A 19434-nucleotide genomic window follows, 5' to 3' on the forward strand; every position below is an offset into this window, starting at 1 on the left:
AGAGAGAGTGCACTGCCTTCTTGGGATTTGGTAGCTGAACCAGGTGAGATTGTGTCCTTCTGCTGTCTCATTGACTTTGCTGTTTTCCCTGACCTTCCATCATATTAGCCACCAATTCTCCTTTCTTTAATGCTGATCAAGTCACAGAATTTCAGGGTTGAATAATTTCAGACATAAATTCTTAAAAACCTATTACTCTGGAAGAGTTGAAAGCAGATTAATTTGATAGTAGTCAGAATGGGAGAGAGAATAGGGATAAGGAATAGGAATTGGTTTGGTAGGGTTTAGCAGATTTCTTTGCTGTGTGGAAGAATAAAATGTTAGATTTCTGTAAGAAGAGCACTGAAGTGAGCAAGACATTTAAGTCACTTGCTTTTAAGCAGTGGAGACTTCAGATTTATTAGTCTGGTTTTTGCTTTGCTTGTTGTTTGTTAATTTCAGTTTTGTCCACTGAAAACTTTATTAATTGACCCAATTTCAACTGTGATCTCATTAAAAATATAAGTAAAAATAGGATACTACCATGGTAATTAATTTTTCTCTTTAATTTGCCCTAGGTAATGACAAAAGTTTTTCTCATGCCTGTTTTTTTCTTGTCTTGATTTTCATATTAAATGAAGTTTAGCTGTCATAGTTGAAAAGTATGAGAATATGGACTAGTAAAACTATTTGTTTAAAATACAAGTTAAATAAAAGTTCTTACTTAATATTGCACATAAATCCCACATGATTTATGAAGTATGATCACAGAGAGCAGCACTGGTGTAAAACTCCTACGTGTTACAGCTGAGTAATGACTTCATAAATGTGTGGGTGTAATTTTGAAACTGGAAAATGCCTTCTTGTGGGTCATTAATGTCTATCTGCAGCAAGAAGACTTATGTTTTAATGTGTATTGACTTCTGAATTTCGTTTAAGGTGACTTACTGCATTGTCAAACAAAATACCAAGCTCCTAATATGGAGTAACAGGAAGGCAGGTGGTCTTACTGAGTATCTCTGTGTGCTCATGCTTGTTGTGCTTGTGTACACTTAAGTAAAAGTTAATAAGTAGATGAACAGTCTTTGGCATTTCTGGGTTTTTTTCTCAAATAATTTTTTAAAACCAAATAAGACATACTGTCAGTGTGTGCACTAGCAGTACTGGGAGTCGCAAGTCCTGGGAGTCCATGGGGAGTAACTCAGATCCCTGCTGCTCAATCAGTGTTTTGTCTGTCAGTGGAGTTTGTTCCATGTTTGTGAGTGAAATGTGGAGTGAGTTCCTTATGCCAGGTGCAGAATCCCTTTTGAAGTGGGGTCAATTTTATAAACTTCGGATTCCAGATGCATGTCTTTGGTTCCATCCACTTCACGTATGCAGCCATCTGCTAGGAAACCATCTTCTGTTTTCTCAATCTACAAGACAATTACTTATTTTCAAAATAAATTCGTTTTTCTAAATTACATGACCATTTCATCTTTCAGTACAAAAGCTGTAATTATTTAACTGCTAGTGAATTCTTAAAGTGTATTTACACTTCCTCCCATGCATCTTAAGTATTCGTACATCTTCAAGCCAAGTACTGCATTCTTCTGATTCAAGCTGTCATCTTCAAGCCACCCACGCATGGTGGTTTGGTGTAGGCATTTTTCAGATAGGTTTTTAAATAAACCGATCCAGAGATGCAGATGAATAGAACGGATTGTGAAAGTTAAGAACTGATTTGCAAATTAGGTGGGCTGTTTTGGAGATGGGGTTTGCCACAGCCAGACTGGCACTGATAGCAAGTTGTCCCGCCTCTTGGACCTCAGCTGGGGAGATTGTGTGTGGTGTGCCTGTGGGACTTTCTTTGGCTTGACTGACAAACCAGACCTCTATGAGCTCTTTGGGCAACCTACTATGAAATTTTTCTCAAAAAAACTTATTTTCTCAGTCATTACAGACCCTGGAGCAACCTCTCAGCCAGCCTCAGTCTCTTCCCAGATCTCCGTGACTTAGATGACTGTATATAAGAGTGGCCTTACCTACCGCCTGCTCTTTGTCATCTCAGTGCTTTCTTTCCTCTTACAGAAATAGTATTTTTTCTTCTCCATCACGTTTTCACTCTGTCATCTTTTTGCATCGTTATGGGTGTCTTTCCCAGTCTAAACTGGTTTTGGTTGTTAGCTGGTTCTCTGGTTTGTGCCGGGGAAGGGCTCTTCATGTTTTCGTCTGAGACAGAATTTGGGATGCCTGAGCCTATCAAGATTTACACCTGGATTTAAGTTTAATAAAACATATACAACTTCTCAGGTTCAAGACCTAATCTTGGAAATAGTCTATTGGAAATTTGGTGTTAAATTTTACCTGGGTACAGTCTTTAGACCTTTAGCATGTTTTGTATTTTGAGAATTGCTTAACTTAGCAACAGATGGCAGGTACTTTAGAAGCGAAAGCTATGTTACGGAGACTTTTAAAATAGGACATAACATGACTGAAAAGTGTTACACTAAAATAGTAATTTTATCCATATTAGGTTGTTGAGGATTCATTATTATAAACAGCAGCTTTCTGCATTCCATATTTTTATGAGTTTCGATGGAAGAGTGAAAAATCTACTTAAGAGTTTTCTGCAAAAAAAATTGCATTTTACTTCTAATTGCATTTTACTTCTAATTAGAAGGTTTGTGGATGACTGGCTTTGGTTTCACCACTGATTATTAATAAAATGTAAGATGTGCACAGTACTCTTAAAAGAAGAAAGCTAAAAATCTATTAGTTAAATTAATCTGCTGTGAATCAAACAAAGAACAGGACAGGACAGGACAGGATAGACTGGTTTTTGCTTGATTTAATAAACAAGATTATTACTGAATTAAATTTTGGATTTTTTTTTTTGTCAGAACATGATTTTTTCCAGTATGTTTTGACAGTGCCATCAGCTATGAGAAACTACTGACTGTAGATATTCTCTGCCAGAATGATGAATCTACTTCCAGTAAGCTAGTTGCTTCATCTTGTTGAATATACTCTTGGGCATTTATCACGTAATTCCCTTAATTCAAACCAGTTGTGTACATATTTTGTAATTGATGAATTCCTCACAGTAAATAAATATTCATACAAAATCAACTATTTGTTAAATTTTAAAAAATACTGTTTAACAGTTTTGGTACCAAAATTAGCAGTCTTTTTTTTACTGTGTCTTTTCACAGTAAGCAAACTTTGAATATGAACTAGTGTATCTAAAAATGCAATTTACAATTATTACAATATTGACTCTATGCCATTTCAGGTAAGAACACATTTACATTGCAACTGTATGTTAAATACTTAAATCAACACAGTGAGTAATACCAGATCACTAGTCCTTGAAATAACATGTCATTAAATTTGTGAAGAAGAAATAACTATTCTCCCATCAAATTTTGCACTACATTTAGATGAAATGCCTTGTTTAAGTAACATCTTTGAAGACTGGTTGTTACTTCCTTTAGCTCTGATTATAGTTGGCAGACATTATGTGTTCTTTGTACATTACCAAAACAGAACATCTATCTGTGGCATACTCAGTCTTTTCTTCATAAATGGATGTAACTTTGGGTTGTTGGATGTATTTTAGGGTGTTGTTTGCATTTGATTAATTTGGTCTTACAGCTTTTGTGTGTGCAAATTTCTTACCCCTACTACTGAGTATATATGATTGATGCAGTGAACTGTTGGCTTCTGTTCTGTAAATATTAATCAAAGAGTATGCTCCTCTGCTTAATGGCTTTTCAGTGTAGGCGGCAGCCAAACAACTATAGTCTGCTTTTTTTTTTTTTTGCTCTTTAATCATTATTGTGTAAGACACTGGCAAGAACAGGGTTTTTTTTAATCTATAAACACTATTTCATGCTTCAACAAATCCATTGTTCAGTCAAAGTTATGAAATATTGTTGCTCAATGGAACTTTGTTTTCAGCATTTCCTGGTAAAACAGTAATAGAAGAGATAAAACAGTAAAGGAAGGGTCAGATAATTAAGTAAAGAAAAATACTAGGAATACGTGCAAGAAAGAAGCAGAACATGCAGACTCAGTAAATTCAGCCTCATATGGTTTCAGATCTTATGATTTGGACAAACAGTTTTCCTTAATCAAAAGCCAAACTTGATTCTTTTCTAAATTCCATGGCTGCAGTAAAAGGAATAATTTGTGACCAAAATATTTTTAAGGAGAGTAAGGTAGACATTTTGCTGTGTTCCAATGTGTGCTTAAAATATGCATAAGAATACATGTTGATAAGTGTGACAGCTTATTTGGGTGAGAAATTAAAAGGTGTTCAATATTTAAATAAAAAACCAAATAAATGTTTTGTGGGGGTGTTGATGGTGGTACAGCTCACTATCAGAAGCAGTGAGTTTCTTGAAAACACAGCTCACATTTTTCTGGCGTGTAGGTCTGGTATAAGTTTGATAGATACAGCTTTAGTCATTCTCCTTGAATGTTACCAGTGAGGCAAGCCAAGGCTGAGGGGAAGGCTTATGCTTCAGGGTTTGTAGTGTATGTTGGGATCCAATATGGGGTTAGTTTAATGTATGTTCATCCCTTGTCCCTATCTTAAAGATGTATCTAAATCGTGCTGGTAGCAAAATTTTACACCTAGCACTATTACTGGCTTAGCTTTAGAAATTAACAGAATTAGCAGAATTTATTGAATTGCTGTTGCCCTTGGCCATTAGGACAGATTTGCTAAAAGACTCTCAAGCACTGCAGGATCATAGAGAATATCACATTATTTGTATTTAATAATGCTTTTGTTCTACACATTTTATTTTAATCATTGTAATAATTTTCTTCATTCCTCTGTTTTTTTCCTGGGAAATTATCTCAGTTTTTGTTGTAGGTCATCATCTCCTGATATTCTAGAAAGACATAAGGCAGAAATCCTCCAAACTGTCTACACTTTTGTATTATATAAGGTGTTCAAATGCAGATCTCTTTATATGGAAAGGAGTACAGTCGTACTGAGGCTTTTGGTTCAGAAAAAAAATAGTAGTCGAAAGCTGAATCATTGAATCACAAAAATTCTTAGTTTTTTTCCAGCCAGTTTATTTATCTCATAATGTATTGAAAGTATTTTCAGGAAACATCAGTAGGAGAACTGAATGGCTTCAATAAAATACTGGTGGTTTAGTCCACATTATGTAGTAGAAATTAATATATTTTGCTAGTTGAACACCTGTTTGCACAGTGTTTGTAAAACCAGCACAGTGTTAATACCACCTTGCTTTGAACAGCTCCTATAAATATTCCTCTTGCATACATACATATATTACATTTGAATATATTAGCGTGGTCTTGCAGAAATAATTATTTGGAAAGAAATTTTCGGTTACAGACTCTTTCTATAAGTTGAGTGTTTCAGATCCGTGTCAAAATGTTAGACCTTGTGATTTTCAAACTCCTTTCTCCTGGATAAAAGCCATTTCCACTGTTTTAATTCATAAACATGTGCTTCAGTGATTTGAATCTACATCTTCCATTTTGATAATGATTATTCCCACATTCTCATTGTTCATTAGTTCTCAAAAGTTAATTTTTAGTCCAGCTAAGCTGTCTTCATGTCTGGTTAATGTAGTTACCGCTTATTGACCTTCTGAAAATGCTGATAAGTCAAAGAAGTTTTTAATGTGTAAAAACAGCTAAGTGTTGTAAAGTTAGATGCCTTTCTCCACTGGTCTGCACCTGTTATTGTTCTTCCCTAGTTTTCGTAATCACACTTTAAGGTTGGAATAATAATACAGGAGTAAGAGGAGGCAAAACCATGGCTTCTTAGAGACCTTGTCTAGTAGTGGCTTTAGTTTAGTTTACATGTAAATATTGTCCCTAAGGTGCAAATTTTAGAATGGATCTGTTAAAGGTATGTTTTTTTATTAAGTATAGTTCTTTGGAAGTGGTGATCTATATCATGAAAATATGTAGTGTTAAAAAGAAACAGAGTTTGTTTGGATATGTTAATTACTGTCAAGTAGTTTTTGTTCGGCTTTTGGCAGGGACGAGTAAGGTAACTTGTCTGTAATAGAGCAGAATCTCTATTAATAGTACCTCTTTTCTGTTATTTACATGTCTTTCTAAGAAACAGGGCAATTGGTTTCAATTTAGATGTCTGAAAAACTGAAGAAGGTACTTAATAATGCCTTTGTACTAATTGAATTTCTGTATGCTTATGTAATTGTTTATAGAATTTAAAATGAAAATACTTAAAATGAACAAGGTATCTACATTTGTGGTATAGATACATGGGAAACTAATAGCAGCATCTTCTCTTTTTACAAACTCTAGGGGGGACCCAAAGATTACCTCGCACAATTGGAGTGTCATTGGCAAAAGAACTAATCTTCTCTGCGCGCATTGTAGATGGTGAGGAAGCAAAATCAATAGGATTGATTAGCCATGTGGTAGAACAGAATGAAGCAGGGGATGCTGCATACAGAAGAGCATTAGCTCTGGCGAGAGAATTCTTGCCTCAGGTATAACAAATTATTTTGATTTTGGTTTTTAGTTTTTACCAAATAATGAGACTGAAACTGAAACAGCTTTATTAAAGAGAACTGTCACAAAATTATGTATCAAAAAACTGCGCTAGTTATGTGACAAGTAATCAGAAGTTTCCTCTCTTAAATTGCATAGTCTTATTTGGTAATTATTTCATAGTGAAAAAAAAAACTCCATCAATCCTCATCTTGCCATGATTTGGTCTGTGTTTTTATTACGTGTTCTGGCCTTCAACTTTTAAACAAGAAAAAAATGTTATATAGGTTTTATTTTTTAGTATAGCAATTATTTTAATAGATTACTTTGTTGCTGTTGAACTTCTCAGAAGAGAAGCAAAAGGTCCTAGGTGGAAAATTCATAATGATGCCTTAAGTTTTAGCTTTCTTGTTTTTCAGATTCTGTGCTGCCTAGTTGTGTAGTTCTGAGCCTCAAATTAAGTGCCAGTAAGCTCTCTTCACAGAGTAGGTAGACAAAACAAATCCTTTCCCAGATGGAGATCAAAGACAACTGTTACAAGTTTTCAGGCCCAAAAGCATAAACAACGGTGGACTGAAGGGAAAAAAAAGAAAGATGAGACTTCATAACTTGAAGCTGTAATTGGACATTTAAATCCCAATATGCAAGTGGACTAAAACTTATAAAAGTGTAAGACCTTGTGACCGGTTGTCCATTTTGTGACCAGTTTTTACTCCTTGGGTGTAGCCCTGGCCAGGCTCTTGTAGGTGCATCCTTTAAGGCCTTATAATAAATACCTGCTTTATTCTCTTAGCTCTGTCTCTGTTCCCAGACAGCCTTCCCAAGGCATCAATAGGAGGCAGAAAAAGAAAATAATTAGTCAACCACTTTATTGGATCACAAGTGTAACAGCTAAAATTTTTCATTGGAAATGTAAAATGTTTATGTAAAATGCTTAGGTGTGGCATTTAATGGTGGTTTATTTGTGTCTTGAACACCTTGATAAGAAGACAAAAATTAAAAGTGCAGTAAAAATTTTAACATACAGTGGTTCTGGAAATGACGGTTACAACTTCTTGTTAGAACTGCCTCATAAGCATTTGGCTTTTCCCAAGTCAGTGGGCCTGAACATCCAGAAGCTGATGCTTATGGATAGGCACAGGACTGAGATGATTCCCAAAGATGTCTTGCAGTTCTGCAGCATATTGGAGGCGAGTGTGGGAATCCCTCTGCTCAGTGGGGATCTCACTCACAGGAGGGTGTCATCACTTGACCAGAGCAGGCTTTGCTATAGAATACTGTAGGTTTGAAACTTGACAAATGTGGACACACTTAGCACCTTTGAAACATAAACCAAACACATTAAGTAGCTTCTTTTGAAAATAGTATACATTTACTTTTTTTCAATATTCAAACCATCAGTTTAGAAGCAAGTGTCCGCTATAATGATAAAATCTAGGATATATGACTTACATACTGCAAATTTAACAGAGGTCCAAAGTCTAGATGGTCCTAATATAAGAATATTGATGTGCAGACTCTTCAGTTACAAATCTTGCAGGTTTTGATGACATGTAAATAAACTTTTTCTCTCATTTTAGGGACCAGTAGCAATGAGAGTTGCAAAACTGGCTATCAATCAGGGAATGGAGGTAAGGATCTGTACTTTCCATGAGAGTAGGCTGGAAGTCAGGTTGGCAACAGTTGTACTGTTGGTGAGTTTCACTATGGTGAAATTCTTTTTATAGAGCTGTTTTTATTTTCTCATTGTGTAGTCTTTCTAGGTCTATTTGACCAAAACTTTCTAAAGAATGAAATGTATTTTTTTGTATCTCAGATTCCTGAGATGCTGTTTTCTGTAACAAGGCTTAATAATCTCAAGCATACTGTACTCTGCTAATTTTTAATAGTAGAAAGTAAACATAAACTACTATGAACAAACTGTGTTTCATATCTCAGGTGGGAAAAATTACTGAAGTCATACTCTGTCAAGTCTGTCAAGCTCTCAGTGTTTAGTAACTAATAAAGTTAAAGGCTGAAGGGCATAGTATTTATTTATAATAGTTTAATAGCAGTTAGTGTTAAAATTGTACCTGGAGCCTGATTTCATGTGTGATTCTGATTGCCACTTGATTGCCACACTATTGACCCCTAAAGCTCATTTAAAATCCCATCGGGACATATGTTTTACTTTAGGTGTACATATCCTAATGCTGGGTTCAGCAGGTCTGCTCATATTTAAAGTTAGGCTATTCACCAGACACCTTGTAGCTCAGTCTGGTACAAGGGAAAGAGGATCATACCGTGTGCAGCACCTGAATCCAAGAAGATGAATTTGTCCTTTTTTCTTAGAAGTCACAAAAGCAACCAGTGAGTTCAGCAAAGTGTAACACCAGTAAGTGGTAGCCTGAGAACCCAACTCAGATGCTATTGCACGAGAGTATGTTAGGTTACCACAGCAAGTTATGGTGGAATCTGAGATTTATTTCAATACCCAAGGCTCAAAATGCTACAAGATAAGTTATCTGACTACCTGATATAGTGGATAGAAAGGTCAAAATAATGAAGTTTATATTATCAGGGATTATAGGCTTAGATGGACTCTGAATGATTGTCTCTAGTTCAGTCTTGAGGCCCAAGACAAGATCTATTGTATCAAAACCAATCAAGCCAAAAGGTTTGTTCAAGCTGTTCCAACAAAACTACCACGGCACAGATTTCATGGCTTCCTTTGATAATTTATCCTGTAACTTATCTCCCCTTGAAAACTGCTTGTGGTGCCAGTAGTCCTTCCAGTGGTCAAGTGGAGAGCTAGTGAGTTCTGCAGCATCTGGTGCTTAAGACAGATGGAGAAATAATGAGGCCAAAATTCAGCCTTTTCAACTGTTCAGGACAGCTCACAAAGAAACTAAATGTATTAAAAATAGATGATGATGATGCAGGACAGACATGGGCCTCTTTATTTTTCTGTTTTAAATCCTTTTGAACTTGAATCTGTGTTTGTGGCATGCTTTCTGTTCTTATATGACATTTTGAAGATACATTGTTTCAGAAAAAAAATTAAACAATCATGCAGTGCATCTTTTCCCTTGTGCTAAAAGAAATTACTATAAATGTGCAGGTAGCTAATGGTTTTTACCTAACCAGATGGCTCATAGTAAAGAGCAGACATTTTTTGAGTGTATTGCATGCTAGTGGTATTGCCAAATCAGGAGTCTGTTACAGAAATACTAACCAGTCTTACCACATGTCAGTGTAGCATTTCTATGTTAAAATAGTGTAGAGGAACTTTGCAAAAGTATTTTAGTATGTGGCACAATATTTATGTTAGCTGTGAGAAAATAATATATAATAAATAAAAGAAATATTTTTAAACCCACTGTATTCTTTTCCTCAGGTCGACTTAGTAACAGGTTTAGCAATTGAAGAAGCTTGTTATGCTCAGGTATGTAAATATGATTACATGAAAAAAACACAGAAAACAGGCTTTGTTGATGCCTGTTACGAAACATTCAGAAATCTATTGGAAATTGCTCTGTGATTTTTTTCTGCAAATTTTTGGAATTTTATTTTAACTTCCACATACTTCATCTGATTTTGTAAGGAATTTGAGAGAGGAGGTGTAGTACAGTACAGTAACACATCTGTACCAGTACTGTTAGGGTGAAGGTAGTGCAGCAGTACCTGCCAGACACCTAGCCAATCATAAACTACCATGCCAGTCCAAAGACTGCCTTGCTTTTGCTTTGTTTTGGTTTAACATGAAATAATACAAAGGACACTTCACTAACATGTGCCACTACTGGCATATGTGCTAACCAATAAAAATTTGAGACAAACCTCTTTGCCAGTGTAACACGGGAATCATGTATTTGAAATTATATGTTCTTGGACTTTGAGACAAGTTTTTATGATGGAAATAGAAGTATTGGCATTATGTGCTTATTTAAGATGTGGTAATCAGATTAATAACCTTCTTTCCCCATCCCAAAAACCCAAAATGAACCCAGCCAAAAAAAACCCCAAAAAACTCAAACCCTGCTTTCCCCTACCCCGCCAAATAAACAAAACAAACAAACAAACCTCAAACCCTCGAGAATTTTTTAAATTCATCTGTTTGGAGATAAGGTACTTCTTCCCCACCCAAATAGTTTATCAGTGTTTTGTCATGCCCTTGAAGTGTCTGATACATTCCTATGTCTGACTAGGCAGTTCCATTTTTTCTGCTGCATTAAAGCTTTTCTGATGTGCCTTGGATACATTGAAGAACTAGGATTTGTATGAAAATATCTTTCTTGGTATTTTTTTTGGTGTCAATAATGAATTGTTTTTCTGCTCATTGCAGACTATCCCAACTAAAGATAGAATTGAAGGCCTTCTTGCATTTAAGGAAAAGAGACCTCCTCGCTACAAGGGAGAATAAAAGAATCTGATGCCTTTAAAATACAGGGGGATAAAAGTACTTCTATGAGGACTATTTAAGGTGCACTTTGCATCCATACCTGGAATATCACAGTCACCAAAGTAACAGCAAATCATACAGATGTTACAACATTTTGAATGTGTCCATACTTGTACGAAGCTGAGGTATAAATGTGTGTCAGCTCATGCTCATTACAGTTCCTGATGGTTGATCTGTGTATTGGCAAAGTCACAGGTTCATGCAGCATTTTTAAAATTTCACATGTATGAAACATACCATACCACAATTGAAAAAGCTCTGTAATTCTTTACATAGACAAAATGTATCTGTGATGTTAAGCGTAAATCTGCTGTATAATTTTATCAAAACAAAAGCAACTACTAAACACCAAAAAAAAGAAATTGTACCAAATATGCATTTAAATGATTCTGTATATTAGTAAAAATTATATTTGAGTATTCTATCAGAGTATCTGTATTATTAATCAAGCTATGGGAAATGAAAAAGATTATAATTCAGAAAATGTGAAGCTTTGTTTATCTTACTCTATCCTAAGCAAAATGAAATTCACTTTAGCACTTAATGATGTCTTTTTGATAAAGTTGTTGCCATTATATTCACTTAATTGTATTAAATGAAGACATTTTTGAGGCCAACCTTTAATTGTACATTCTTGTATGTTAGACCTGTTTTTGTCTTGCATTTTTCCAACATATCATCTGATCAGCACTGTAATGGAACAGTATTTATATTCACCAAATAACCCAGTTATTTTAAATTTTTGATGATTGTATTAAAGATGGTTGTACGGGGATATGACTGATGTGCTGTAATAGAACCTAGAATTATCTTAATCTCCAGAATATTCCTTTTGCAAGTTTTATGAATGTATATTTATATACAACAGGGATGATGTTGAAAGGTTCTTTATTTTGTGGTGGCCTCAGAGTTCTTTTCATACATTGCAAGAGAAATGCAGTAGGTCTCAAGGTAAGAAAACTTGTGATTCATCCTGTGTATTTGCAGTGGATGCAGCATATACAGCAAATGTCTGGAAATAACCTCATAGAAAGTATTTTTTGTTAATTTGACTGGAAAATAAACATGGCTTTGCAGTCCAAGGCTGTCTTTTTATATGAAAACAAGTTTATTCTTCCTGGGTTACCACTGGCTCATGAAACTTGTGCATGCTTTGCTGTTTCTGCAACAGTAGCTATGGTCACTGTCCATATCTATGATGATAAAGCAGCTCATCAGCATGAAATGACAAGAACTCATTTAAATTTATATTTAGACATATCATTACATGTAAATTGATTATAACTGGTAGAGCTCACACTTTGTTGACTGGTAAACTTGGTGAGTCGATCATTTCTTGCACAATAATTTGCAAATAAAGTCCTGGTACTTGTTTTGATAGTTAAATAAAGCCTAGAGGGTCATTTTCTCATGTTTTTGAAATGCTAACTTGTCATTTTCCTTCTTACTGACTGCAAAGTAATTATGTTAATAGGAAAAAAAATATTAAGCTTATGCTGATGGGTTTCTGTTGCATAACTTTGATATAGTCTGGTTATTGAGCTGCCTCTGTTTCTACCAAGCACTGATTAAGTCGATTCTGTGAATGTCTGTTTAAAAAGTCTAGTAACTTTAAATACTGTGGCATGTGACTGTGTAGATTTATGCCTTTAACTAGTAGTTTTGATCTCAGAAAATAATTTTGCTGTCACGATGGTCTCTGCATTCCTTTTCTCAGGAGAAGTTAGTGTAATATCATAGCAATTTAAGTTCCTTCTTTGAAGTCAACAAGTTTGAATATTATTGATATATTGATACAAAGTGAGTATCAGGAGGACAGTTTTTAAAGGTTCTTTGGAGTGATGTTGAAGTTTTCTGGAGGAAGAATATTTTAGCAAAAGATGTGTTGATCACTTACTGTCTGATTTATTAAGTGACATGTTTTGATGGCTGCAGTGTTCATACTTAATAGTAGTATTAGAACTCTGCTTCCATGTGACGGTTATTTGTAACAAAAATGCTCCTATAAAGATTGACTTTTCCTTATGAAAGGTATGATCTGGCAAGTCCTCCTTCAAACACTTAGGCTCAACTCTTTCAGTTCCTGGTAACGCTCTGCTTTTCTCCACAATACCTCAAGGATGAGTGAGCCCTGGTCTCTGCTGGTTTTCTGAAAGGTTATCTCATGGTCCCTAGACATAAGCATTTCTCCTGCTTATGCTGAGCTCAAGTGGATAGTGAATTCTTCTGCACTTCACTGAGTTGGATAGTGAAAAGTTATAATACAGGTAGGTTCATTTCCCATTATTAGTTATCAGCTGATAAATTCTCAACATTTGTAAGTTCAACTTACTGAATTGCTTAGAAATTCTCAGTTTCTTGCAGAAATTAATGCGTAACTTTATATAACTCATATAATTTTAGCCTTTAATGTGGCAAACTGTTAATATTTTCAACATTACTGAAGTAACACACATTCTTAGTTTTACTAAGTTTCTGGATGAAGTCATGATTGTCTGTATGGCTCTAGTCAGTTAAGTGCTTTTGGGTAGATCACCTGAAATGAAAAAAAAGGTGTGTTTTATTTATTCTAAGATTATGTAACAATACAGTTAAGTGCTTTTGGAGATATTTTCTATGGAACCTTTTTATGACATTTGCAGTCATTGGTGCCAGTTATTTTTGAAATTCTGTCAGTCTGTGTGAAATTAGTCCTTTATCAAGATTCATGCCACTGATTTCTAGAACTGCTTTTCACCAGCTGCATTTAGAATAGTAAACATCAGGATCATTCTCAACTTCGTATTTTACTCAGTCATTGCTCTTTGATGCATTTAATCATAGTCATAGTTGTTGAAGAGATCACCACAGGAGAGAGCAGAATTATCATGCTACTTGGAATCTGGTTTTGGGAGACTTAGGGAGTAAAGTAAGGGGTTTTCCTACTAGTGTCACTTCATATACCAAACCTAACTCATAGATGCAAAGTGAAAAAAATAGTTGAAATTATAATCTATCACTGTGTAGTCTTTACTTACACCTTTTTCATGCAAGAAAATCCCTGAAAATATGTCTGCTGCGATTAGAGAGGGGATTTATTTACAGTTTTAAAGAAATGTACTTAAAAAATCATTGTTCATTTCAGTGGTGTGTGTTGAACAAGATGTGTGTTCATGTCTCATTTTTGGAATTTTGGACTTGTTCTTGAACCTAATGACACTGCTGAAAAGCTATAGGGCTTCATTTTCTACTGAAGCTGATACAGTCTGTGTACTTAGGGTGTGATAAAGTTCATGATTATGTGGTTAAGATGTACTTTTTCTGCACACTTTTAGAAAGAGAAATATCTCCAAAAATGAGAAAAAGAAAAATGGCAGGCAGATAAACCAAAAGAAGAATTGTTTTCAGCTGAAGGTAATAAAATTTCTTTTTTCTACTTTGTGGGATTACAGTAACTTTTTTTTCTATTCATTCCTTTTTTTTTTCCTGCTGGCTTTTCTTTCCTTTAATTCTTGGACATAAAAATGTGTAGGGAACACTTTTAAAAATTTGTGTGGGTTGTTTTCACTTTAAGAACATTGGTATTTTATAAGCAAAATTAGTAGAGTTTAAAAAAAATTTCCTGAAAGGTTTTTGAAAGATGTAATCAGAAATTACTTTGTTATCACTAAAGGTTAGGTATTATGCCTTTTTTATTATAGATTTAAATCTTGCTCTTTTTCAACCTTGGAATAGAGTTGAATAGAAGTTTCTGTAGTTATGCAGAATGTGCTGTGTTTACACAATGTGTTCATTATGCTTTATAATATATGTTTGTGTTTACTAGCATGTCATAGGCATGCATGTGTATGTGTGTATGTATGTGTGTACATGTAAATAAAATTATCCAGACTGGGGGGCAAGATCAGCCCCTCAGGATGTCATACAACTATTCTGCTTCAGGAAGTTCTGAATTTGTTTGTGCAAGAGCAAAACCAACAAAACAGTGGACCCTACACAGCACGTACCATGACTGTTCCATGTGGGCATACTTACCCTGTGTTCTGCAACACAGAAATTCTGCTGCAGAAGCATCAGGTGACTAGTGAGGGTATGCACGTGTGTACCATGTATCTGGTTGTGTACATATGGTAGTTCGAGGCTAGAATAAATGTAGTAGGAGTCAAAGTGAGTTCTTAAGTTTCAACAAAGGTGTGGCATCCAGATAGCACATTCCTTCCAGTCCTATAATATAATTTGTTCCTGCAGTTTGGAGAGGCCTGCAGCAATCATAAGCAGCTCATTAATCAGCCACTATCACAGATTATAAGATCAGTGTCTATCCTCTTTAAATAAGTCTAGACTTAGATTTCATCTTCAGCTTTTATCTAGTAGATAATTCTTCCAAGGACAGTCATTCACATGGAAAGAAATATGAAGTATGTTAAAAGAATTTATTACAGAGGGTGTGAACATTCTGTGTCAAAGCTAACTCCTATTTGCAATACTCAAGTTCAAAATAGTACATTAACCCTCTAAGGCATAGTCTGTACAAGTATGTTTATAAACTCTTCAAAGTTCTGGCTAGTGATTACTATCCTTTGATTATAGTTTCTGAAGCGTATGCTAATAAAACTTTTGTAACATTCAAGAGCTGAGAATATGGTGAAGTTTTCTTGTTGCATAATATAACCACTTTCAGAAGAACATGAAAAGTTTGGTATTTTTGTAAGGAATTTATACATCAAATTGTTGCTTCTTTTTTCTGGCAACTGCTAATTGATTTAACATTTTCCCTTAAGCATAAGGGACTTTGTGATATCATCTTTGGCTCAATTCTTTTTAGTATGTTAAAAATTCTGATGCCAGTTGTACAATTTTTTTTTAAATGTGTCCCTTCCATGCATCTTAGAAAGACAAAGTTAAAAAATATAATTGTGAGGATGAGTTGTGAAGTTTGTGTTTTCATGACATATAAATGTTAATAATACATCTGTAGGCTTGTGTGAAAAGAGTTTTACTCTCCATCTTTCGTGTAATAAGGCTTTACTGCTGGAACTGTTGTCTTCAAAGCTTCAGTATTTTTATAAATGCATGTGAGTATCCCCAGCCAGTGGCCTGTCAGGGTGAGTGGTTCATGTTGTCCTGTAGTTACCATCTTTGGCCACTCCATCCAAGTAGATGTGAAGAAGAGAGCCAGGGAGCATGCTTTTAAGAAGCAGTGTTTCTTGGAAGAGTGTTTATGAAAGAGGTTTTGTAGGGTGGGTTCGGGCTGCATTCTTAGGTCATAGTTAACTTCAACACAGTCATTTGTAGTATCTTCATGAGCAATGCCAAAGGTGAAGATCTTTCTGTATTGGTTGGTTACAGCATCTGAGTTCTGTACCCAAAAAACTAGTAGAGACTGTAACCTCCAAACAGGATTCCTGGAGTGTCTGTATAACAGATGAAAGGAGGCGGGAGCCACAAAAATGGCATAACAAGAAGGAAGGGTTCTGTCTAAGTTACTAGTTCATAAATGAACACACAGACATGAGTTTTCTCCACTTTGGGTGGAATCAAATTCCTGTCTCCATTTTGGATTTTACAAATCTTATCTGACATCAGTCCTTTTTTGAAAAAGTGAAGGGGATATGCTATGGCCCTTCCATCTGTATAACTGCTCAGTAGTTGAAACTCTTGTGAAATACCAAAGCAACTCAGTTTCTGCTCTCTCCTTTCACTTAATTGACCTGAACCAAACTTTCCTACCATAGTGACCTGTTCACTGGATTCTTTGAAGTTATGCATGATGAAATTTCTCTACTTTAATTAGTTATTCTACAAGTTAATTTATTGGGGTGTAGAGATAATGACATCCACTGAATAGTTTGTAGAGGTAAGGCCTGTCTCGCAGTTTCCTCATGCAGCAAGTATCGCTCTGGTTTTATAATAGATGCTGTAACAAAGATGGGAGTCTTGCTCACTTTCCTCTTGTTCCCAGCATCTTCTTTGTACAGACTTCTGTCTGCTAAACATGAAGATCCTTAATGAGTCAGGCTCCTTAGATGTGGAAGGTTTAATTCATTAATCCCAAAAGGCCTTGGATACAGCATTATACGTACCTTAGGCAACTAAGTACAGTTGCCTAATATCATCACTTCCTGATGCAAAATCTCAGCGGGAGTTTTGAGAATCTGAATTTTGGAGTTGGACACCTGTGTCTCTGTATAGAGATGTCTTAGTTTTGTGATTGTGCTTTTAGTCTGCTTTACTCTTTAGGATTCTTAGTTAAACTTAAAAATACTTTCTCAGTGTAAGCAAGGGATATCAGAAATCACTTTTCAAACATTGGTCATGTTATCATATCTATGATATGATCTATTCATATCATAGATCACATGATGGAATTGAGTTACTGATGACAGGTGATAATACTCAGAGATATTGGCTACCCCTGTCTGTACCAGCCCTCCAAAGAAGAAAAGACAGTCAGAGAGAGAAGAAAACACTGGCAAGTGTGAGGAGAAGTGAGGTTGCAGCAACAGTGCCGCAGCTACAGTTGGCTGTGCTGAAAAAGTTGTGTGAAGCTGGTTATTACAGTTCAGTAGCCTGATTCTACCAACAGACAAAAAGCAGCTGTGTACAGGACAGAGCTTTTGATCACACTCTGTGTGTGTATGTGTATGCAGAGTATATAAATTATATATGTCCATGTGTCCACTCTTCTTTCAGCACATAGTTTTGAGGTTATTCATAGAAGGTTTTAAAGCATTGATTCAATTTTTAAAATAGTTCACTCAAACCACATCCCCACAGGTATGTGTGTTTAGAGTTACAAAAACATTTTGCCCTATACATGTTTTGATATTTCATATAATTACAGCATATTTATCTGAAGTATTTCGCAAGTATAGTTTTGTGTAATACTGGTAGGAGATTAAGTAATAGCTGCTTACTAGCACTATTGCACAAGAACATCAAATGTAATAATAATGTTCTGAGATTTGAGGTACCAAGCATGCTTTTGGCTGCTTTGCTCCTATGACCTTTATGCTCTTCTGGTTAATACACCAGTCGTGTAACGATGCACATGTTTTCCTTTACACAAATGCCAGTAACCACTTGAGCAGGGCACTTGATTCCAGTTTTGATGGGCGGTGCCTATAATGGACAACGGTAGTGTATCCAAGCCAAGTTGGCTATCTTTGTGCTTTACAGTGCCAAAAACTTCAAAGCTTCTTCCTCTTAGAACTCTAAAGCAATACAAGTTTGTGTTTCTTCATATCATCAAACTTAATTATTGGCAATAAGCAAATGCTGGCAGGAGCGGCACATCACATGGCTCCGTTTCTGCTTTAGAAAAGGTCAGCATATGGCATAAACACTTTGCTGTATTATGCAGCCTTGTACTCTGATCACATAACACATGCTTCAGAAAGCATTATGCAATGTTAGACTCACTGATTAATGACTGCTTGCACAAGAAGTTTTTCATTACCCCAAATGCTAGCATCCTGGGAATGATTAACTTTGTGACATAACTCTCATCACATAAATATGGAAGATTCAAACATAACCTCAAAATAACGTGTTTCAGAAATAACTGAACACATTCCTGCTTAGTAGTGTGTACAGTATTTGGTTAACAACTGCTTTAAACCTTCAGAGTTGAATAGAAAAGCCTATTTGTGAGAACTGAAAACAAGATTTCTAGGGTTTAAAGTTTTACCCAAGATGAATTTTTGCACACAGCAGCATCTCATTTGCAATGTTTTTCCTCTGCTTGTGTAAGTTTGAACTTCCTGAGAAAAATCCGTGCCAACTATTTTCAGTTCAGTCAGTGAGTTAAACAGAACAAGTCGAATCTAGCCCTTACTTAGACCAGCAACTGCATGTGTGTAAAATGACTCAGTCCAGTGTGTTCAGTAGTACAGTATGTACAGTTGTATGCTTAAATCAGCATAGTAATACCTCATTAAATTCACAATAATTGCCTATGTTTCTGCAGGCAGAATAAGAAAGCAAAATGTAGTCCCAAATGAAGTGTCTTGTAAACTTACAGCTTGAACATTGCTACATACTCATATTTAACATTTTCATATTCTATTGATTAATCATTCCATTTTCAAATTATGCAGGTTCCTGTGTTAAAAATCATCATGACAGTACATCACTCATCATGTTCAGGATGTATAGATGAGGAAAAGCCTATAAAAAGAAATGTTCCTTACCATATTCCCTCACATATGAAGATTCATCCCTGGTTTTGAAGTAATTACTACAAGTTATTTATGTTTCAACAGCTTTATCAAGGAGAAAGTCGGTTTGCCTGCTTGAAAATTCAAGATCAGTGTTCACAAGGAAATATCTGTATTAAACTCCTACTTAGTAATTTGCCTTTAAATGTCAGACTAAAAAAAGAAGAGACATCTGCTTTTTTATGATTCTCTCTTCTTTTAAGTAATTCTGCTCATGAACTGCCACATTAAATAAAGCTACTTAAAAGTCCTTGTAACAGGGGGAATGGTTTAGGGTGTTACCATATTAATGCATATGGGCCATGTCTTCAGAATTAATCTTCA

General features: G+C 35.3%; 1 protein-coding gene across 2 annotated transcripts in view; it reads left to right on the forward strand.

Moving 5' to 3' along the window:
* Positions 1-11994, forward strand: part of AUH (AU RNA binding methylglutaconyl-CoA hydratase) — a 111331-nt gene extending 99337 nt beyond the window's left edge. The window contains exons 7-10 of one of the 2 annotated variants that reach the window (XM_066181640.1): positions 6283-6470; positions 8052-8102; positions 9848-9895; positions 10796-11994. In XM_066181640.1, the coding sequence (XP_066037737.1) occupies positions 6283-6470; positions 8052-8102; positions 9848-9895; positions 10796-10873 (365 nt within the window). In that variant the 3' untranslated portion in view covers positions 10874-11994. The remainder of the gene's footprint in view (positions 1-6282; positions 6471-8051; positions 8103-9847; positions 9896-10795) is intronic. The other variant, XM_066181641.1, reaches the window with a different exon arrangement.
* Positions 11995-19434: the final 7440 nt, after the last annotated feature.

This window comes from Chamaea fasciata, unplaced genomic scaffold, assembly GCF_029207755.1.
Source record: "Chamaea fasciata isolate MVZ Bird 193981 ecotype frontalis unplaced genomic scaffold, bChaFas1.0.hap1 SCAF_4, whole genome shotgun sequence".
NCBI lineage: Eukaryota > Metazoa > Chordata > Aves > Passeriformes > Sylviidae > Chamaea > Chamaea fasciata.